This window comes from Gymnoscopelus microlampas (genome assembly GCF_963454915.1).
Source record: "Gymnoscopelus microlampas genome assembly, chromosome: 3".
Lineage (NCBI taxonomy): Eukaryota > Metazoa > Chordata > Actinopteri > Myctophiformes > Myctophidae > Gymnoscopelus > Gymnoscopelus microlampas.
In genome coordinates, this window is record NC_139940.1 from 60,064,664 (window position 1) to 60,088,948 (window position 24,285).

A 24,285-nucleotide genomic window follows, 5' to 3' on the forward strand; every position below is an offset into this window, starting at 1 on the left:
CTCACCCACCTCCAAATCACCAGTCTATCCTAGACTCTTTTGCACCTGTTTCCCTCCGTCATCTTACAGAGCTAGTCAGTAACATGAAAACCTCCTCCAGTCCACTTGACATTATCCCAACCACTATTTTAAAAGATGTTTTTAGCTCCATAGGCCCATCTCTACTCCACATCATTAACCTTTCTCTGTCCTCTGGTATTGTCCCCTCCTATTTTAAAGCAGCTACTGTCCATCCACTTTTAAAAAAGCCTGGATTGGATCCTGAATCCCACAACAGCTACCGGCCAATTTCAAAGCTCCCTTTTATTTCCAAGATTTTAGAGAAAATTGTTGCCACCCAAATTTTAACAGTTTTAAATAACCACAGCATTTTAGACAAATTTCAGTCAGGTTTTAGACAAATGCACTCAACTGAGACAGCCCTTTTACGAGTCTCAAGTGATTTAATGATGTCATCTGACGTTGGAAATTGTTCAATCCTGGTTTTACTTGACATGAGTGCTGCCTTCGACACGCTTGATCACTTGATTTTAATTAATAGACTTAACAAACAGGTGGGGATCACAGGGAGAGCCTTAGAATGGTTCTCCTCCTACCTCATGGGTAGGAGTTTTAATGTTGCTGTCGGCACACATGTGTCAGCATCTGCCCCCCTATCCTACGGGGTCCCTCAGGGCTCTGTCCTTGAACCAACACTGTTCGCACTTTATATGATACCATTAGGTCACCTTATCAGCACTTTTAAAGGAATATCCTATCATTTTTATGCAGATGACATCCAACTTTATTATTCTTTTAACCCAAAGAGCCCAGCTGATTTTAATTTCAACATTTTACACAAATGCCTGTCAGCCATAAAGACCTGGATGTCTGACAATTTTTTATCTCTAAATGAGGCAAAAACAGAGGTGCTCATTGTGGCACCTGATAGCCTCATTCCAAAGGTGGTGGACTGTATCGGGCCCCTCAAAGAAAATGTCCGTCCAAATCTCAGAAACCTAGGTGTCAATTTCAACCAGTCCATGCAGCTAAACACTCACATCAGTTCCATAACCCGCACCTGTTTCTTCCATCTCAGAAACATCGCTAAGCTCAGATCCATTGTTTCATACCCAGAGTTAGAAATTATCATTCACGCTTTCATATCATCCCGCTTAGATTATTGTAATTCACTTTTCACCTGCCTCAATAAAACCGCCATGGAACGTCTTCAGTTGATTCAAAATGCCGCAGCCAGATTACTTACCAGATCCAGCAGGAGGTGCCATATTACTCCTGTCCTAGCCTCCTTACACTGGCTCCCTGTCAAATTCAGGGTCCAGTTCAAGATTTTGGTTATCACCTACAGAGCACTACATGGTCAGGCTCCACAATATCTAATCGACCTGGTCCCACGCCATGAGCCGCAAAGAGCCCTAAGGTCAGCCGATATGGGTCTTTTAACACATTAACCGCCAAGAACGTAGTCCTACGGTCCGTTAAATCCAACTGTTAAGCGCCGAGACCGTAGTCCTACGGTCCGGGTGTTTTTTCCTTTTTTTCGACTTTTTTTTTTTTTTTCAATTTTCTAGGGGGACCATTTTCAGTGTAACACCACCGGAAGTGACCCGGAAGTAATATCCCGTTTTTTGTTTCCCGTCGGCCTCTATTCTAAGTAACACCACTAAAACGATGTTAAAACCAGTGTAGTTTTTCCTCCTCGCATTTCCCATGTTAACATAAACGGTCAGAACTCAAACATGGCGGCTCCTTTTGACACGCGGTCTCGACGAGTACACAAAGGGACATGTGGACGATGTTTACAAACAGTGGATCGCGGATTCTAAAGGATTTTAACGGGGCCTATGGCGACTTGAAAAAAACAAAAAACAACAATAAAACCTTGGCAGTGGTGAGTACATTATGAGTATTTATTCACCGCCCTTGGCGGTGGATGTGTTAAAGGTCACCAGAACATTTTTAAAGACCAAAGGTGACAGGGCCTTCCAAACGGTTGCCCCAAATCTTTGGAATGGTCTCCCACAAGCCCTGAGAGATGCTGCATCTGTTGACATTTTTAAAAACAACTTAAAAACGCTTTTATTTGAGCAGGCGTTTATTGATGTTGTATGATCTTGTTTTCTCTTTGTCTGTTATTGTTATTGTTAAGAGACACTTTGTACAGCTTTTAATTTCCTTTGTTTGTTGTTTTTATTTTCTGTATGTAAAGCACTTTGTGAGTTTCTCTCTGTGAGAGGTGCTATATAAATACAATTTACTTACTTACTTACTTACTTACTATAAGAGGATGTGATTACACTCACTATAAGAGGATGTGATTACACTCAATATAAGAGGATGTGATTACACTTACTATAAGAGGATCTGATTACACTTACTGTAATAGGTTGTGATTTGAGGTTGTGCAGGATTGCCTTGATTTGCAGTTGTTCTCCACGGACAGCAGAGTAGGGCAGTCTGAGGTCAATGAAGAATTTCTTTTTAACAATGACCTCAAATGGTTCACTCACGCAGATACCTCCATGGGATGAAAAGATGAAAGAGAGAGAGAGAGAGAGAGAGAGAGAGAGAGAGAGAGAGAGAGAGAGAGAGAGAGAGAGAGAGAGAGAGAGAGAGAGAGAGATACAGTATGACTGAGACAAAGTATGAACAGCAAAAAGTATCAAGAAAAAAGTAATCAAATTTGACAGATAATGACAAAAGATTTGTGTTTCCAGTGGTTTTCCACCAGTTGGCGCTGTTATCTACCCTATGAATGATGCTTTCACTGGCAGATGACGAAAGACCCGGAATTGACGTAATTGAAAAAAATAAAAGCTTGTTTACATCCTGTTTATTTCCTATGAGGAAATGCCAAATGGGATTTCAAATCCAACACTTATTGGGAGGTCTCCATCAATTAACATGAGAGAGAGTGGTACTCACCATAACCACTTGACAGACTTATACCGCTGAGTTGCCAGGTGGTGATTGAATCTGGCAGAGCCCAGTCTTGTCCAGTCGGGTCTATGTAAGTTGTAGATGTACTGAAACAGAAAAAAAAATCTGTGAGCATGAGTTAAGTTTGTATATTTGTGTCTCTGCTTCAGCTATCTTACCATTTGGACGTGGTGCAATCAGGTAAATCGATCTCAGTCCATAGCCAGCTCTCAGGGAAGTTGGTACGTGAAACTAAGTCCAAGACAGTCTTGTCAGGGTCTTCCAAAGTATCACCTAAGATAGGGTCATGATGTCACTTTTTTGTAGCTTGTATTTTACTAGCTATATGGCACTACGAGTAAGGGCGAGGTTGACCTCATTGATATAAAAAACACTGTGTTGAATGGACTTGCTTACTACGCCCAAAGTGACTGGCTGATTGGAGACCACCCTACAGAAACCACAAACTACAACATGCCAGAAAATGCAAGTTGTAAAATGCATTGCTCAGAAACTGAATGCAACATTATTTTACTTCTTGACCTGCAAGAAACATTATTAAAGGAACATGTGGAATATGAACAATGTGGAATATCTTCCAACATGAATGCGTGTTTTCTTCACGAGGAATGTGAGAAATGGTATTCTCTGCACTAAAAATGACAAGGAACCAGGTCCTTGTTGTTGATGTGTTGTTGATGTTTGCGACCCCCCCTCTTACTGCGAGCCAGGTGGAGTTCATCTTGCTTCTTGCTGGCTTCTCGCTGGTTGGCCAGCTGTGTGCAGCAGTACATGAAGGCCTCCACACAGGCTGGTCCGTCTATGATGTACTCGCTGCGACGCTGGCAGTCATACGACAGCGGGATGTCTTTTATACCGTCCATACAACACTTGCGCTGCAACATATCTGTGTACTGACCGACTGGGAGGGACAAGACACAGGGGGAGGTGGGAGGTGACACAGATGGATATGAATGAGGGATAGAAGAAAAAGCAGCAGATATAAAAAAGGGGTGAACTGCAATGTTTCAGTCATTTATTATGGCATAGCCAAGCAATACTCAAATAGTTTAAACATGGTGACAGAGACTGTATTGGAATATATAGCTGAGTGATCTGAGTTTTCAGTCTTACCTAGAGTGTATTTTTGTAAATATGTGCTTAGTGATGTGTTATCAGTCTTACCTAGAGTCGTCCTCGCTTCCCCTATGGTTGTGGCTCGTTTCCTTCTGGCACTGACTGGGCACTTTGGATCTAAAGATAGAACACAGTCTGACTCTAACTGATGCAAGTGTAATAAGATAGTCGTGTCCTCCATGATGTGTCTCCAGACATAGGAAAAGGTGGGGTTTTATCACAGTTTGCAGTTGTGTCTACGTGTGTATCTGATTAATTGTGAACAAGTCTCAAAATCAACTATTTTAATTGGTAGCACTGGTGCTCCCAATTAAAAAAGAAATAAGGAGGACAAAAAAACAATAATTTAACAGTACAGTTTACAAGTAACACAATGGTTAAAATAACTTAAAAAAATACATGGTAGGCCTCCACCGCAGCTTTATGCAATATGCTGGGTCCAGGATTTAAAATGTAGTGTCCTTCTGGGTGTCTGTCCCTCTTCCATCTATCTTTTCACTGAGACTGAGGCGTCTACAGTGGAGGACCCTACACTGATTCCAATCGCATTTTCATCTGTTTTTTTTCACCTTCATAGCCTATTAGTTATACATTAGTTGCAATGAAAATATAACATAGTGTATGAGGTTGTATATCATTACATTGACCATATTGCATGTATCCTCACTGCTGTGCACATTGATCAGGTTTTATTGTGTTTATTGTGTTTCTCAATAGGCTACACATTGGTTCTGAATACTTAACAAATGATTTTCCAAGATATACCAGCGGTGTGTACCTATGACTCGATCTCTGCCTAGTAAGCATGCAGAGATTCATCGATACGAATCGGTGAATCGATATAAACGTGAGTGCATGTCAGAGTGCACCGGTTCATTCAGTGTGCATCGGATACAATTGACAACTGAAATCGTGATGCATCGCTCACTGCGTGTCTGCATCGGTAAAACATTTGTTCATGTTGTATTTCATCCTATCCTGTGTTTCCGAGGCGCCTTGAATGCACCATCAGCCAAAAAAATAGAAAACTGGGCAGTCTCTGGCATTCATCTCCCAATCTACCCAATCTACGTGTTGACTACAGACTACTTATGTAGCACCCGTGATTACAGTTAGCCCCAGGGGTTAAAAAAGCACGAGAAGCACCACTTATCTTTATATATTCCCTGTCCACTTTTCAGTTGTTGTGTCACTGTAGCACGCTGAGTGATACAGTGACACAGCTGTTTGTTCTTCTTGCAGAGTCTCTGATGCAATTGATTGAGATAATTTTTTGTTATCAAAGAAAGCATCTGTGCTTTATTAACTACACACACACACACACACACACACACACACACACACACACACACACACACACACACACACACACACACACACACACAGACTCACACACACAACAATAACGTTGCTGGGTGTGCTGCTTGTGTTTAAATCAAAGTATTTTTCTGAGCTAAACTTTTTCTCTCTCTTGCTACTGCTGTTCTATCGGGCTAGAGCCTAATTTATACATCACAGCACGACGGTGTCACACACCTAAAATAGCAGACATATAAGCTAACAATGCGTTGTGGATGCGACTCATTGTGAGCTTGTAGGTCTGCTGTTTTTTTATTTATTTATTTTTTATCCCGCGATTTTTGTAACCCATTTTTTTTTCACCCGGTACCAATTTCCTAAGTGATCCTCATGGGGGAGGCGGCATAGCGACCAGGATTACTGCATGTTTTTGTGAGGGTATTAACTACCCTAGGAGACACGGGGAGAACATGCAAACTCCACACAGAGTAGGCCCTTTCGCCAACCCCACCTAGGGTATGGGCGCTGATGGCGTGGAGGAGAAGACACGCCCCCAGCGCCCACAGCGTCCCTGGCGGGAATCTAACCCAGGACCTTCTAGCTGTGAGGCGACAGCGCTACCGACTGTGCCACCGTGCCCCTTGGTCTGCTATGTTTTTAAAACATTTTGGGGGATTTATGTTAGTAACTTTAATCCATGAATGACATGTAATCACTTAAACCCTCAATAAAAAACATTTTTCAATTTGACCTTTTTTCATCTACATCAAACCTCTGCTGGAAATAGCCGATCTACAGTAGATCTGCTATTTTCGCCTAATGTTCCCCTCGGAACAGGGATGCCTAGGGTTCAAGTGGTTAATGTAAAAAGGTTCCTATCACAAATATTTGGCAGCCCCCCTGTAATAACTGAGGGGGTCCCGGACCCCTGTTGACCTATAATAATATATAATAATTATATACTATATGATTAGTAATCAAACATAGTAAACATAGTAATCTATGAGTTGGGTTGTTAGACAGAGATGCAGCACCTAGTTAACCTGACTTCGCCTCCATCTGGCAGAGTCAGGTTAGAGGCTAGTACTAAACTACAGTAAAACTTTGAATTTAAATGTACATGTTTTGGGAAATTAACATGGGCTTTAATATAAATCCTTTGCTTTGCATTGTGTTGAATCGCACCGATTGTATGTATGTATGAATGTATAGCTAATGTATCCTATCACTGGCAGTGTATCAATATGCGTATTGAATCGCGTATTGAATCGCCCTTAGTGATGGAGATCCACATGCTTACTGCCAGCTCCGACTCACTCACTCACTCACACACGCACGCACGCACGCGTATTGAATCGCCCTTAGTGATGGAGATCCAAATGCTTACTGCCAGCTCCGACTCACTCACTCACGCACGCACGCACGCACGCACGCACACACGCACACACACACACACACACACACACACACACACACACACACACACACACACACACACACACACACACACACAGCAGCAACTCTGACCGCATTCTCATTTGCAGTAAAAGATGTTTCTCTTGCTCTCCGCAGCCGGCATGCCCCGTTTCTCAACTTTAAAATGCTTGCTATAAAAGGCCAATGTGAAAGGGTGCCATTTATTCTTAGGTCGTTCACGGCAATCGGACACTGCATTCATGATTTGAGGCATTTTGTTCCAAAAACGTGTTTTGCTAAATTAGACCTGCTGGTGGCGCTATAACAGACCAATGTGAAAAGGTTGGCCTTTCTTCCTCGGCCAAGTGGGAATGTTCATGATTTGAGGCATTTTGTTCAAAACGGACCAATCCTGCAAATTTTGGAAGCCAACCTTAGCCAATGAGGATGGAATATGGGAAATCGGACAGATCCGTGTTGATCACATGACTATAGAGATACTGTGTACCGATTTGCATGACGTTGCATGAAGAGATGTAGCACACACACCTAGCTCCGTGCACATCCAACACACACAAAGGCAATGTATGCAAGTACATACACACACATGTGAAGTTTGCATATAAATACGGTGAGGACAAAGAAACCGGCCCTTCTTCTTGCTGTTCTTTTCCGGCCACACCATGTAGCAGCAAGGCTGACTCCAGTGCCCTGTACTCTGTTTTGTCCAATAAATCGACTTGAGGAACATTACTGGTCTGGACCTTTCTACTTCCTTTCAACTATTTTGTCACGCTTGTGCAAAATACACCACAACACGCAGCTAAAAACATCACTGCTAAAGAAAACAAACAAACAAACAAACAAAAAACGGCTGTGTAATGATGATGGCGGCTCAAATACAGAGAGAAAGAGAGAGAGAAGAGTTTATTTGCAAGCAGCGCAGCTCTGTGGACTCGTAGTATCACTAGACTTTCCAGTCCTTGTGCTTATCAGAGCAAAGGTAACTGAGGTAAGGCCATTTGAAGTGTTAAACTCTGCTGTAACACTGCTGTAATGCCCCATATGTGTGCAATTTAGATTTTTGGAGGCACTATTCACATTGCAGACCCATGAACAATGTTTGTGCCAAGTTTGGTGCAGATTGGAACAGCAGTGTGCCTGTGGCCCCAGGGGGCCCCAAATATGGCCCCTTGGAGCCAGACATCGCCCCTGGTGACTAGTCAGTTGGTGACCACTGTATGTTCAGACTAAGGTTGAGCAATATGCCAAAATATTCCTATTGGCCATCGCCAGCCAAAAATCGCAGATTAACTATATATTCGTGCTAGAAAAACAATAACGTGAGAACAGCTCCCCAGTCCTTTAAGCTCCAGTTATAGCCTACTTCGCCGTACAGCGTGTCGCGTGTCAAAAATAGCAGATCTACAATCTCACAACATGTCGCGGACATGACGCATTGTGAGCTTGTACATCTTCTATTTTCGGCGCGGTGTACGACGGAGTATACATTCAGCTGTGACACGTGCAGTGTCGGATCAATGAAATCAACGAGATGAGACGGCATGACTGTATTTCTGCTGCCATGCACCAAGTTTGGTCAGTCTCTCACTGACCAAACTTGTTTTGACAACAAAGAATTGTAAATCAATTGTAAATCACTTCCATAGGATATTCATTTAGGACTAAGCTAAGATCACAGGCTGGGCCGCTAGGAGATCAAAAAGTTGAAGCAGAGAAGCCTGATCCCCTGTAACTAAAGGGACTTGCAGTGCGCGTCGGGTCGCGAGTGAATTCACATTTCAAATCGCATTGATTGACTGGTGATATAAACATAAAGTTTTAATATCCAGACTTGACAGCAAAAGTTAAGAATCATGAAGTGCTGGGATCTTGTGAGACCGGGGGACACGTTACTGCGTCATCAAGCTTGCAAATGCACAGCGAGGATTTGCAGAAACTGAAGCTTTAGTTTCAATTTAGTTTTTTATATAAAAATATAAATACAGCTTAACAGCTATCATCAAACGATACTGATAAACAGACAACTTGGAAAGCAAAAGCTATTCCCTCTTTCCTCTGCTCTCCTCCACTCCATTCAGTAGCCTACCTACTAGGGAGGGGACTGAGTTTAGTCGTCAGAAATAAGCGCAACAAGAGTGTGCCTTCATCATCATCAATCATTATTAGAATGGCCCAAATTGATTAACATTTTGTGCACGCTTTGTATTGCGCTCTGCATTTAATTTGGCTATATTTGAAGAGTTTAATTCTCGAGGAGGCAGACCATTAGGATACATTCATTTTGCAAAATAAAATGTCAAATATTGTCCGAAAAATCACCTAATAAAAACATTCGACGATTGGACTCGTCCAATCGCCGACTGCCGATATATTCGTCCAATCGCCCAACCTTATTTCAGACATGAATGCTTAAAAAAAAATGTCCCAAATGAAAATCGGTTTGATTATGCCTCTTGTCTAAGCCCAGTTATGAATCCTTGCTTAAAAAGCTTGTAATAATCAGCAACTACATTGACTACGAAGTGATTGCTCATTACCTGTTCTGTACAGTGTTGCAGCGTTGTTGGTCACAAACAGCAGGCCAGCATCATAGAACACACCCATACTATCACTGCCTCCACCTGGTGTACAGCCTGTATCATACCTCTCCATTACACCCCACACCTGAGAGAGAGAGAGAGAGAGAGAGAGAGAGAGAGAGAGAGAGAGAGAGAGAGAGAGAGAGAGAGAGAGGGGGGTGGGGGGGGGGAAGAGAGAGAGAGAGGGAGAGAGAGAACAGTTAGAGTTATGTTTACACACCTTTATGATGCTGTGATGTCTTGTGTGATACTCTGCTACAGATTTCATGGTTATTTGGTGTTCAGCCTCAAAACAAGAAGCTGAGGTAAAAGCCTGTGATCAGTTACTGTCATGCTATAATCCATCTATAAGTTACGTGAATCTCTGCGTGTGAGCGTGTGCGTGTCTGTGTGCATTCCTGTGAGTGAGTCGGTCCATGTCTGTCCACCCTAAACCTTCCCCCTGTATCCAAGGGCGTATCGTCATAGAGGCCAACGGGGCCATGGCCCGGTCTATAAAACTCTGCTCCCCCAGGGGAAAGAAAAAAAAAATCAACATAACAACATTAGCACCCCTCACCCTATTCTGTTGTTGCCAACCACAGAAATTCGCCTTTGTTTTCAAATCGGGCTTATTTGCATTCGGCCGAATTGTTAATGTGTGTCCATTAAAAACCGGTTTCCCCGTCAAACCGGTTCTCTTGCCAGGCACCAGCGGCTGCTGGTGGGGGGCCAGTGGGGCCACAACCAGCAGCGCCCACCACAACGCCAGACCCGCCACCACCAGCAACCATCTCCGCGTCCAGCAGCACCATAAGTGCGCCCCTGCTCCCCGGATTCCAGCGGCGCAGTTGCGCCTACAGACCTCTCTGCTATGACGAGCCAGCAACTCAACCCAAACTAAGCCGCTTCCCAAATATACTTGCATATTGTGTTTTATTCACGTTTCTCTCGCTTGCATTAACGCTGATGGTAATTCTCAATAGATTGTCACTTATCAGCCATCGTTGCGCGAGCCTCCACCCGCCCCCCAGATTCTACCCCCCTTAGTCTCAACCTTAGTCGGGGGGGGAGGGGGGGGTCTGGGCCGGTCCACGTTAGAACCCACCGTACGCTAGTGCCTGTATCTCAAGAAACTCCCGGCCGTTCAACATCAAACTCGTTGTGCCTATCACAGTGGACCAAATGGAGTGATGTGTTGAGTGAGAAGTCAAACCGATTGGTGGTTGTCCTAAAATATTGATCAATCTGCAAATCCCCATATGGTGTATCCTGATGTCATCAATATGATGTCACAGTACTGACGTCATAGACTGACCTGGAGGCCATTTTGAAAATGTTGAAATTTGCGATGCCCCAACATAAAGATTTGTTCCCAATATATCTATCAACACATTTGCCAAATTTGGAGCTTCTATCACAAAATGAACGATAGGTTAGCTACTATTACCCACTATTGGAAGTTATGCACCTTTTTATGATAGGCCACTCCCATTGCACACCCCATTTCAGAAGGGCTTGAATGTCTCCGCACTATTGGTGGGACACTATTGCGATCGACTGGTCTATTTATTTATGTATTTTCCCCATTGTGTTGCGCAATCGTCATTGTGTATTGGCTACATGCTTGCCTCTCACGGCAATGACCGTTCTGTTACTGAATCTCACCGCAATGACCATTCTGTTACTGGCTATACAGTAGTTGCTCTCTCAACTCAGACAAGCTAATAGTATACTGTACACAACACATGGTTGTTCTTTGTAAACTAGCTGTTGGTGTGAAAGAAGGGGGGCTCGGGCTGCAAGAATCAAGTGCTGCTATGATAGACTGACCAGGGATCAGATTACTTCAGATTACTGCAGCCAATAAATGGGGGAACAAAGTTGTTGGATTTTTATTTATTTATTCTGACTTCCTTATTACTAAGTGATGTATATTTATGAAATGCAATATGTTTCATGTAGTTCTTCTAACTTTCACAATAGAGTAAGCTTTAATGTCCCTTAAATATAAAGTCTGAAAATGACTTTAACATTTACAATCTGGTCTTTATCCAGAGTTTAGTACTTATAGTTAGTTAAATTCCCCCCACTCCCCCCTGCTAATATCCCCCGACTTTTTCCCTCATGCCAGCGTGGCTGTCATCACTTCTGCCAAATTTGGCTCAATTTGTATTTTTTTTTTTTTACAAAATTTAGAGTAGCCAATTATTATTTACCCCTTTTTCTCCCCAATGTATTGTTGTCACTGCTGTCGTATCCTACTGACTCACCTACCAGTGAGGAGCCCCCACCAGGAGGACATAGAGCCTTCGTCCTACTCCTCCCGCCCAACACTACCCGCTAGGGATGGAGCTCGTTAATTTTTATTGATAATGAGCACCGTATCGAGGCTGCTTATCGAACCGAGCTTTTATCGAGCCCACTATCGATCTTTTTCTATTATTAAGAAAAAAGACGTGAGGCGAAAGATTCTGAACAGAACCGGTATTTTATTTTTGGCCAGCTGTAACAGTGAGTTTGTGGCTGACCACTATCTAAAATTAAATGAAGATGACAAAAGTAAAAAATATTTTTGCCTATCATTAAAACAACCATTCATATAATGTGCAATAAGTGTCAAATGGCTTTATATTATGAATAGTACTGTAATAATTACTATAAAATCTCCATGTCTCTTCAACTTTTTATAAACAAAAAATGCATAGTTATTTTTTCTATTCTTTTTTCTTTGTTTTAACCAAAATATATCACTTGCACTACATTTTACTAGGGCCTTCAAATACAGTACTTTTCTAACAGACAGAAGGCAAGTGACCTTTTTACTTTTGGAAAATAATATTGAAGAAACGGTTAATGTGTGTACTGTCACTTTAAAAGCGCAATGTATACTTCATCGTACGACGGTGTCACGCACCAAACATGGCCGATCTCCAAGCTCACACTGCGTCTGTTCGCACCACGTTGTGAGCTTGTAGATCTGCCATTTTCGGCAACGATAGACTGAGGGACGGACAGCGCTGTTTGGCACAACTTGCAGCTATCAATACACTTTTAGACCAACATGTTTGTGCCAGCGTGGGTGATTAGATTTATTTCTTGATCGCCTCTTGTTTTGATAGTTTAGACATGACGTCATGGGCCGCTGCACTCGATAACAGGCTCGACAAGCCTAAAGCTTATCGAAAACCGGGTCTCGATAAATTCATGCCCGGGTATATAATGTACCCGGTTTTCGAGCTCCATCCCTACTACCCGCTGCAGATGCCGCCCCAGCCCGTAGGAGTACGTGCAATGACCAATATCACCCTCCCCGCCCGGCTTCCCTCCCACGAACATGTGCCAATTGTGTTTGTGTAGACGCTCGACAAAGCCCTATGCAACACAGTGGATTCGATCCCATAACCTCTGTGGTGGTGGGCCGTGACTTTACCACTGTGCCCCCGAAGCGCCCTTACATTTGGCTCTTTTATCACTCAATGCCGCCTCACTAGTATGAATCACATACCTTCTTCTGGGTGAGACGATGTTTGTTGTTGAGGACATAGACAGCTTTATCCACAGCTACCAGCCCCACCGTCGCTCCTGGGTCTCCTGTCACCTTCAGTTTCACCTTGTCTTGTGGTTCATAAGCTGCCTCCGTTGTGTCTAATTCTATCTTTAACTAAAACAAGAGGGAGATAGAAAATGGTAGGTAGGATATGAAGAGAGAGAGATGTACAGTAGGCTATTTAGAAAGCTGGCCATTTGTTAGTATCTGATTTAAAAAAAATATATAACTGTTTAGTTTTATTATTATTATTATTATTATTATTATTATTATTATTATTATTATTATTATTATTATTATCATTATTAGATTGTTTTGCTGTTGAAAGTTACAAATGATGGTTACCATGAATACAAAAATCAATGTTTAGTTAATATCATCACTGTCTTCCATGCTGAAAAAAAAAAAAATGAAGGATCACTAGCTAAAAATCCTTATATGCCTTAAAGCAATACAAGGCAGGTCCAAAAATAACGATGTTTAGCAACCTCTGCTGGTCACTACCGTCATTGCAATTCAGCAGAGCAGTCCTGCATTACCCAGAATTCCATTTGTTTTCACCGGAAGACGGAAGCGTTTCAAAAAACGTTCTTTTAATTGTTTTATACTATCTGTGGATCGTTTCTCTTAGTCAGTGGAGCATTAGTTACCGTGAGCTGTGTTTTCTTTTGCTGTTGTTTTTCCATCTTCAAATCCTATAATGTCTTAAAAACAACATGAGATTCCTTTTTGTTATTAGCGCGGTAGTTCCTGGCCAAACAGGAAACCGGTGCGGTAGTTCCTGGCCAAACAGGAAACTGGTGCGGTAGTTTCTGGCCAAACAGGAAACCGGTGCATTTCCGTTTCCCGGCTGGATGATAGACGAGCAGACTGGGTGCATCCACACATGAGCGTACGCTGACGTGCAACGCTACACTACGCGACGCTAGCCCCGTCCACTCTGTCATGGTTGGGCTAAGATATGGCCTTGTCATTCCGCGGCCTTTGTTGACCCCGCGGCAGCTGGGTGACCTTGCCAAGCAACGCGCTCTGCTGAAGAAGAGGAACAAGCGTGGGGGGCGTCAACGTAGGCGTTGGAACAATCCACTCACTGTTGCTGTGGACACTAACTCTGCTCCTTGATGCCAGCCGTCACACCACAGCCACAACTTCCTCTTTCGCAATGACTTGCTAAAAACTGTACTTTTCGCTCACATGACCTAAATGGCCATGGCAACAGCTGAAATGTTTAACTGGTAGAAGGAAAAAACATATTAGGTTTTTCCTATTGAAATAATCTAACCAGCACCATATAAGGTTTAGCTACTGAAATGATCTAAGCCGGAGGGAGGCGATCCCATATTTGGTGTGTCGGATGGAGCCAAAATTGTATAAATACTGCTGTATATCTCTGTTCTGGGGGGGTTTGGTAGAGAAGCTTGTGTGAGGTGTCACTTGTTTGTGCCTTTTAACCGGGCAACGGACATAGCCTTGCGCGGACTTCTCCCGTTTTAGCTCTCTCTGATTAGTTCCTTTTGGCGGCCACACTGCAACGAGGTTGCGGGGAGCGATAGTGGATTCTGCTGTATTCAACTGGGACCTTGGCATTGCCCATAATCTGGTTGAATAAACAGAGAATTTTGTCAGCTCCTAGCATTACCGATTGCTTGGTCGCTTAATCTTAGGCAGCCTTATTGCATGGGAAATGATAGATTATTTCCAGATCTGGTCTGGGGATGTGTTTGTCAATGACCGTGCAGTTCACAGGAATTGAGGAATATTATTCAGATTTAACATTCAAACAAGAATTCATGGCATTGCCCGTATCTTGGTTGAATTAAGTTGAATTTGGGGATATTTTTTCTGCCTGTGCCAGGCACCTTAGATTCAGGAAATGAGGAGATAGAGCTTAGGGGTCTGTTGTCTGTCTTATCAGAAATTCTACTTTTTCATACATATATTTGTATTTTTGCTAAAAGCCTGTATTAGCTTGAGTGTTAAATAAAAACCCTTTTCTATGAGAGAAGTTTTAAGAGGATTTCTTCATACGAGCCGTTTGATCTTATCAGCAGACACTTGGGTGAGTGAGAAAATATGCAACAGAGGTTACTATACTGTAAATAGAAATAGGCATTTTAGAGTGTGTTCTCAGTGCAGAGAGGTTAATAGTTTCACAGCTACATTTGGTCTGAAGACTTCTCGGCGCGGGGCACGCGCTATCTGGGGTGCAACGGCACTTATTGGGTTTAAATTCATAGGGTTTATAGGTTTTGCTGAAACTATCGAGGGTAGTAGAAATTAGGAGTGTTTTAATTTCTTCTATTTTCGTCAGGCCATTACAACTCTCATGTTAAGTTAAAAACCGGAAGTTCCAGTCCGGTTTTTCCTATAACATGGGAGTGGACGGGACTTCCGACTTCCGGGCGTCAAGTTCACGCTAGCATGCGCTCATGTGTGGATGTACATACTCCACACATGTTGCCATGTCTGCTTATTATAAGCGACTTTGGGCTTATTTTTCCACGTCTTTCTATTATTATTATAATTATATATATAATTACATTATAATGGTAATAATTTTCTACTCCACTACAGCTCAGAGACAAATCTTGTACTTTTACTCCACTACAATTATTTGAAAACTTTAGTTACTATAGTTACTTTGCAGATATAAATATCTTTTCATACTTGTTTAGATTAGAGCTTCATGCATTCATTATTAAATTCTCCCTCATCGAATGCAGTCATTGTACCCAGTAAAAGGGATACACTTGTTGAATTCACTGCTTTCAGGAATGTAATTTTGGAATGTTATTTTTTCGTACTTGTTTAGATTAGAGCTTCATGCATGTCCTTTTGTAAATGTTTTTTTTATTAGGTCTACATTGCATTACATTACAGTCACTTAGCAGACGCTTTTATCCAAAGCGACTTACAATAAGTGTATTCAACATAGGTAGGGAACGAAAACTACTCATCACCAGAAGTCTTAAGTGCATTTTCTGCCAAAAACAAGCAACCAAGAGTATACCTAGCGCTAAGGTAAAAGTGCAATATATCAGCTACCTATTTCCTTAAACAGATGAGACAAAATAGCAAAATCAAATGAGCAGAAGCTAAAACAAATAAGTGTATGGACTAAACAAGATCCAATAAACAATACAACAATAGAAAACAAGCGTTCGTACAACTAGTTAACAACAAGTAGGCCAGGCAGAGAGGAAGGGTAGTGTTTCCTGAAGAGGTGGGTTTTCAGCCTGCGGCGAAATATGGGCAGTGACTCTGCTGTCCTAACATCAGTGGGAAGTTCATTCCACCACTGTGGGGCCAGAACAGAAAAGAGTCGTGACCGTGTGGATCGGCCAGAAGGACCCTTGGGTGATGAGGCAATCAGTCGCCCAGTGGTGGCAGACCAAAGTGGTCGCGCAGGGGTGTAGGCATCGACCATAGGCCGGAGGTAAGAAGGAGCTGTTCCTTTCACTGCCCTATAGGCTAGCACCAGGGTTTTGAACTGGATGCGAGCCGCTACGGGGAGCCAGTGTAGAGAACGGAGAAGGATGGTTGTGTGGGAGAACTTGGGGCGGTTGAACACCAGACGAGCCGCAGCATTCTGAACAAGCTCTATAGGTCTGATGGCAGATGCCGGAGCACCAGCAAGGAGGGACTTGCAGTAATCCAGGCGGGAGATGACAAGAGCCTGGATGAGCACCTGGGCTGCCTTCTCCGTGAGGAAGGGGCGAATCCTCCTGATGTTGTAGAGGAGGAATCTGCAGGACCTTGTCACTGATGCAATGTTTGCCGAGAACGTCAGTTGATCGTGCAGGGTCACACCCAGATTCTTCGCAGTCCGAGGTCACCACAGCATTATCAATGGTGATGGCCATGTCTCGGTGCGGACAGCCCTTCCCCGTGAGGAACATCAGCTCGGTCTTGTCCAGGTTGAGCTTCAGGTGGTGCGTCGACATCCACTCCGAGATCTCAGCCAGACAAGCTGCGTGCCTCCACTTGGGTGTCAGAGGGGGGGAATGAGAGGATCAGCTGGGTGTCATCGGCATAGCAGTGGTAGGAAAAGCCATGGGAGTGGATGACAGCACCAAGAGATGTAGTGTAGAGAGAGAAAAGAAGAGGACCCAGAACCGAACCATGGGGAACCCCAGTAGTGAGTCTGTGTGGTTCTGACACAGACCATCTCAGCATCACCTGGCAGGAGCGACCCGTCAGGTAGGATGCAAACAGGGAGAGTGCAGAGCCAGGCTGAGACACCCATCCCCTCAAGGGTGGAGAGGAGGATCTGATGGTTCACTGTGTCAAACGCTGCAGACAGGTCCAGGAGTATCAGGACGGAGGAGAGAGAGTTCGCTCTAGCGGTATGGAGCGACTCCGTCACTGCCAGGAGGGCAGTCTCGGTTGAGTGACCCACTTTGAACCCAGACTGGTGGGAGTCCAGGAGGTTGTTCTGGTGGAGGTACGAGGACAGTTGTTTGAACACAGCACGTTTGAGAGTTTTAGATAGGAAGGATAGAAGGGAAACCGGTCTGTAGTTCTTGATCTCAGAGGGGTCAAGTGTCGGTTTCTTCAGGAGGGGGGTGACTCTGGCGGTCTTGAAAGCAGAGGGAAATAGCCAGACGTCAGAGAGGTGTTAATAAGGTGGGTTAAGAAGGGAAGAAGTTCAGGTGCAGTGGACTGCAGCAGAGGGGTTGGGACCGGGTCCATGAGGTGGGGCGACTAGAGGTAACAAGGAGAAGAACCTCATTAGGGGAGAAAAGTGGGATAGAGCGGGGGAGGGAAGAGGAGTAGATGAAGATAGAGAGGTAGGGGTGGAAGGCAGACAGGTGTGGGTAGTGCGCAGGGCACCAGCCGGGGGAGGAGGGAAGGAGGATCGGATATCGTTCACCTTCTTGTCAAAGAAGTTGGCGAAGTCGTCAGGGAGGAGGGACGAGGAGGGAGGAGGAGGTGGTGGTTGCAGTGGTCTAACCAGGGACTGGGTTTGCAAATTAGCCTCGGCTATAAACCCCATAATACAATGCAATGTTTTCATTCAAAAACAAACTGATCTCAAAATATTTAATGAAAAAGTTAAATACTGGTTGAAATCAAACCAAAGTTCTGTTCTGTTACTTTTACTTTACTGGAGTATTTGCAATTGTCTATACTTTTAATTATTTGAAAATGAGTTGGTAGTTACTTTGCAGATATAAATGATTACGTTATAAAACATACAACACAGAAATACACACTACTGCTTCATGCCTCACTGTTTTATCAGGGCACACACTCAGACAGACAGACACAACGCATGTAGTAAAATGTTCATAGACCTGACTGCTTATTTCTCTCGCAAAACATGGCAACCCAAACATTCCCTTTTCACTGCGAAGCTGCGAAAAACGAAAAAGAGCAGATCTACAAGCATAGACCTTGTCACGCAGGGACTATTTTAGGCTTGTAAATAAATTGAGCACATGTGTGAAACATAGGCCTACGATGTGTTCACTTGTGCGCTTTTTTCACACAAAAGAAGAGAGAAGCTGTGACCTCACCTCACAAACAAATGGACAAGAAATAATCCTTTTGCAAACAACATCCATGTTCTCTTCGTTTGTCAACAATGATGTAAATGGAAAGTTTATTTCAGCAGCTAGAACGTTTGACATAGTTTGAGACGTTTTTGCTGCGCAGCCAGTCCTCGTTTAAGTTCATTGCTTTCACCTCTTGTTCTGCTGCGCACAACAGGGCATATCTCCGCCAGGCCAGGTTTACCTATCCAGGCCATGAAATTCATAGGCAGTCATATTATCCAATTAGAATGAAATCTGCTAAAACTGACTCATATACTGATACAGAACCATATATAGGCTATATATTGTCGCTGTTGGATGGAAACCTTGTATGTTCTTTTTTTATTATTATTTTAAAACAATTTAAAATTGTGAAAATAGCCAATCTACAAGCTATAATTATTGATTATTAATATTTTTTGGCAAAGAGGTATAGGTGTAGAGGGAAAAAAGAGCAGACGAAGTAAACAAAAAGGTTTAATCTGAAACACAATTTTATACAATATAGAGGGGGTCCCTGCTTCAACTCTGTGTGAACCCTAACCCTTTTTTATAAAGATTTTACATACAGAATCTGCAGTTACCATTACAACTAAATTACTATTTTATAATGTTTCTGCCTGCCTACAACAACATAATGTGTGTGAGCTAACTGACTGAGCAGAGTGCAATTGAATGTTAATAGCTATTTAGAAGACAATGGAACCACCCACTGTGTGGGTGAGAAGGTGTCAGTTGGTCTGGAGCACAGAGGGGAGACAGTAACCAATAGGATCGCTTGATTTGGGGATCAAAAAGACCGTTTTTCAGGCTGTGTGTGGGATGAAGAAACCCCAGTCATGCTAGTGTTAATACATTACAATTACCCTATATACAGTGATGCTATGCTCATTTGAGAAGTGGTTGCTCTCTAATTTAATGACGTGGCGCGCACGTCGCTTAACACCTACAGTACAGGTCACACAATGGGCAATTGATATGCATATAGGCTAATTCCTATTAGTGGGAGAGCTTAACAAGATAATCGAAACGAAGCGGATAAAAGCGCCAAATTTTTTATGAGGCTTCTTTAGGACCTACTGATGGATTCTAGCCTTGGGTACCCAACTTTATTTTGAAAAGTATCCATACAATTAACCATATCAATATTCATTAAAAAAAACAGGCCAATTCACTTTTTGGCCTATAACTCTTGAACCGTAGGTCATAGCATCAAAAATATATTTTTCCTAGACTCCTTGGATCACAACGCAACTTCCCATATAGGTCCCGCCCCTTTTCCGATTTCAAAATTTTACGCCATTTGGCGTTATCTTCAAAACACATATTTTATAATTACTCTTACAAATTAAATCCAAAATGCACACAAATCGGCACACACTGTGTCTTTGGTCATGTGATGTAGATGTATCAGTCCGATTTCTCATATTCCCCTCAGATTGGCTACGATTGGCTTCTAAAATTTGTGGGAGGGTCCGTTTGGAAAAAAATGGCACAAATCATGAACACGGCCTCCTGTCTGCCCAAATTCGTATTATTGATGGGCCACAAATAAACACAGAGCCAATGCTATTTAATTTCCACCCATAGGGGGCGCAACACATTCTACAGATATCACTGTTTTTGCACCAAATTAAGTACAAATTGTCTTGTGAGTCAAACATTTGCAATTGCAAAGTGGTGAACAGTCCAAATTTGATTTGCCACATTTGCAGGTGGAACAGTCCCCTTTACAAGAGCATTTGATCAGCTCTCTGCATGCTCTGGAGACTTCTGCAATTGTCATCCAAACTGGCACCCATGCCTCCGATTCCTTGGTCCATCCATATTCATGTGGGGAAGGAATAACTTGTTCTGTTTGTAGGCTGGTCGCCCAGATACCTGCTTGATAAACTGCCCGCTTAACATGCTGAAGTAGTGCATCTTGGGTGGGTGGCAGTTTCTCCATCGACCTATTCCCATGACAGAAGAGATCTTTTCTAGTCTGGTTGATGGAGATCAAAGGACTGGATTTGTCATACAGGATAACTGTCAGTCTCTCAAGCTTCTGGAACTGCTGACTGTCAACATTCAGCAGCTGGAAGGGATGTTTGGCCAGACTGACAAGAATCTCTGTGACATCATCTTAGGCTTGCCAGGCATGCCAAGCTGACTTTTTGCCCTTACTGTGGAAAGCAGATGTTGTGTCACAACCTGACAATGCATGGAACATAGGCAGAGCACGAGATTTTGGCTCCCCCAGAGATTTACACATGATGTTGATGTGGTAAAATCTGTATTTTTTGCCCATACCAAAAGCCACCCAGATGTCAGCCAAAGATTCAATCGAAACTAAATCATGGAACAATCCTGCAAGGATCACTATGACATCAGTGTCCACAGTACGCACTAGGATCGTTTTTGCTCCTTGCTCCAGTGCATGCCGTACATGAACTAGAATCCTGGTGTCTGCCTCTTCATGATTGCAACAGGTCATGGTACTACTGGAACCAAAAGACGACACAGCTTGCCCTGATGTGACATACACAGCTTTGGATGGTGGCCAGTTGAACTTTTCAATCCTGGAAGTCAAAAAGGCAAACAGCTCCTTCTTGTTTGTTGGGTCTCGAAGAAAATCCATCCAATTGCCTGGTAGCTTTGTCTGACCTGACACTTTCCTGCGAACACCTTGTCCTCTCTTTTCGTGGGTGGACTCCTTCAAACTATCTGGGATATATGTGTCTCATACAACATCCAACCGCTTGGTTTCCTGCAGCTGCTTCAGCACATAAAAGGGATGAAAACGTCATCTGCATACTCATCAAATGCTTTTTCTTTGAAGCCAATTACAGGAAAACACTATGGAATATCAAAAGCCTGTTGCACGGTCATTGTCACATGACTCACAAGACGCAAAAACAGTGACATTTGTAGAATTTGTTGCGACCCCTATGGGTGGAAGTGAAATCGCATTGGCTCTGCGTTTATTAGTGGCCCCTCAATGATCAACATTTGGGACAGATAAGATGCTCTGTTCATGATTTGTGCCATTTTTGCCAAACGGACCCTCCCACAAATTGCAGAAGCCAATCGTAGCCAATCCGAAGGGAATATGAAAAATCTGACTGATAAATCTTGATCACATGACCAAAGACAAAGAGTGTGTGCCGATTTGTGTGAGTTTTGGACCAAATTTGTAGGAGTAATAGCAAAATAACTTTTGATGCTAAGAGTTATAGGCCAAAAGGTGAATCGGCCTGTTTTTTTTTATGGATATTGATATGGATAATTGTATGGACACTTTTCAAAATAAAGTTTGTTACCCAAGGCTAGAATCCATCAGTAGGTCCTAAAGAAGCCTCATAAAAAATGTGGCGCTTTTATCCGCTTCGTTTCAATAATGTAAAAAAATGGGGTTAAGCTCCTCCACTATATGTTAATGTACCTGGCGTGAGTCGGGAGCCTTTGTAAACTTTGATGAAGTGTGAATTTAAAGTAGTTTTAAATCTATGCGTGTGCCTGCACGTCCCCCTGGCCAAATAAGTGGTTGCTCGGCGTGCAACCCCGTCCACTGAGCATTGCACCCCTGCCTATATAACTAAAATTCATAATCTATTTATTCTAGAAATAGTTGATTTTTTACTCTCAAGGGGGACAACGCCCATCGCAAGTTGATGATGTCATTTGTCCATGGGTGTGGTCCAGCCTTATGGAGTGTATGGAATGCAAGTGCTAATAAAAACATATTTAAAATATTGTTTTGATGCTCATATTAACCTAAGGTTTTTAGTTATGTGCTATTTAGCTTACATGCATGTTTTTAGAAACATGCTGAACAAATACTTTTCCTGTATTTTGTGTTTGTACATATAGTGATATTTTGTCTGTATTATTGTTTTGATATTTGAACTATTTGGTGCTACTATATATGTCTATGAATTGAATACCAAGGACCTCAATGGAAAGAAGACCGCAAGGACTTTTTTGGACAGACCTTTTAGTCAAAGTATTTTAAATATAATTGTGCTGCAACATCATTGATCAGAAGATTGATTGATTGATTGATTGATTGATTGATGTACTTTATTTAGTAAGACATGAGAACAACAGTACATGGAAGTACAAATTCGCAATACAAGGTCTACTAAACTGGAAGACTCATTAAAGCACTGGGCTTGTTTCAAATGGGTTCCCCACGCAAACAAATCATGATGACATATAAGAGACAGACAGATATACACACTACTATAGAATGTCATACAATCAGTTTACAGGTTACTGGTATGAAGAGTGAGAAATATGTACAAAAGAAGAAAGAGAGAGGGGGGGGGGTAGGGGGGTAGGTTGGGTTAGGACTTGGACAGGGGCCATTTTTCAATTGCAGCCTCCTGAAGGTGTATCTAAAGAGCCTTGCTGCAAACAGAGGTCCTGTTCTATTTGACTAATATTCTTTACTAATGTTCTATGTTGGGAAATGCAAAGATATGCATCATATTATTTTCAGTTATTTATTTTCACTGTTACTATTTATGTTTGAAAATGCAGGATCTTAGGTAAGAGGGGGGGGGGCTGGAAGTCCATGGAGTCCTGGGTTGTACCTCTCTCCCCTCTTCAGATTTGATAAGCTCCAGATTCGGGGACTGAGCTTGGCCATCAGGTGTATAGGGAAGATGGTGTCCTCAGTGGGGATCCAGTGAAGCAATCTGGCCCCTTATGGGCCTGAGAGGACAGTGTAGAACTGTCAGAACCTACAGTGTCTACTGGGTGTCTAGAGAGGGGTGGTGGAGGAGTGTGGAAGGGAGAGGGTTTACCTTTGCTTGTAGCTTTTTAACAGCTAGTGGGGAAAGGTGAACAGCCTGTGATGCCTGGGATCCTAGTTTAACCAATCTCCAAGCTGCTATCCGACAGACAAGTATTACTTTTCACATACACCTAATGCTCTGTGTTTCCCCACTCTCTCTAACTGCCTATGAGCACTCTTCCTGGGCTCACAAGTGCCCAACTCTATAGCCTTGTGATAATTGGCAGTCACCATATATGGAGGAGGCGATTCTTCCTGCACCTGTGATCTTTATCCTGAATTACTTGTTGAGTTTTTCCAAGTTTATACATCTACTACTGTTTGTGTTCAAGAATTCCTTGTTAAATGTGAACGCAAATAAAGATGTTAAATGTGTGAAACTTAACTAGTGTGTACGTTTTGTGTGTGTGTGTGTGTGTGTGTGTGTGTGTGTGTGTGTGTGTGTGTGTGTGTGTGTGTGTGTGTGTGTGTGTGTCTCACCGAACCCATGCAGGTGTCCTTGACATCCACCAGGACAGAGTCTGACACCACTTCAGTATCGCTGACGTGGTAATAGGCTATGATGCGGAACGTGGGTAGCATGGCCTTGGTGACAGGCACCTGGACGATCATCAGTCGCTGGGCTTCTCTCCTTAAACGATAATTCTCCATCTCCACAATCCTACCTTTGCTCAGGATCTGAAAACACGAATGAATTTGCACATTAGAGGCCAATCATCTCCAATCAAGCTGCACTTGCATGGTAGATATTACATGATGTAAAATACTCCTGATGTTAACTCACTAGCAAGTTGGAGAGAGGAAAGGGGTCTTGAACTGATAACTTGTTTCTCTGGTGAATGTTCGGTTAACAACTTACATGCGTTTTATTGTGTCTCTGCTTTTGTCAAACATGTTGTCTAAGCCTAGCGCTTTCACTGTCAATTACACTATGTGAGGTGCACTGAAAATCTCTCTCTCTAATTATAAATGTTTTAAAATAACTCCCTACCCGAAAACCTTGGAACATCATCATCAATCATTAGTATCTGTTGTGAATATTATACAATGCTCTTTCCTCTACCT

At 42.8% G+C, this 24,285-nt stretch overlaps 1 protein-coding gene across 1 annotated transcript in view; it reads right to left on the reverse strand.

The window, feature by feature from the left end:
* LOC311041957 (complement C3-like) overlaps positions 1 to 24,285 on the reverse strand; it is a gene marked incomplete at both ends in the record, with an annotated part of 96,015 nt that overhangs the window by 39,611 nt on the left and 32,119 nt on the right. The window contains 5 exons of the mRNA XM_084052446.1: positions 2,379 to 2,477; positions 3,591 to 3,841; positions 9,333 to 9,459; positions 12,862 to 13,017; positions 23,701 to 23,898. Of these exons, the coding sequence (XP_083908572.1) occupies positions 2,379 to 2,477; positions 3,591 to 3,841; positions 9,333 to 9,459; positions 12,862 to 13,017; positions 23,701 to 23,898 (831 nt within the window). The remainder of the gene's footprint in view (positions 1 to 2,378; positions 2,478 to 3,590; positions 3,842 to 9,332; positions 9,460 to 12,861; positions 13,018 to 23,700; positions 23,899 to 24,285) is intronic.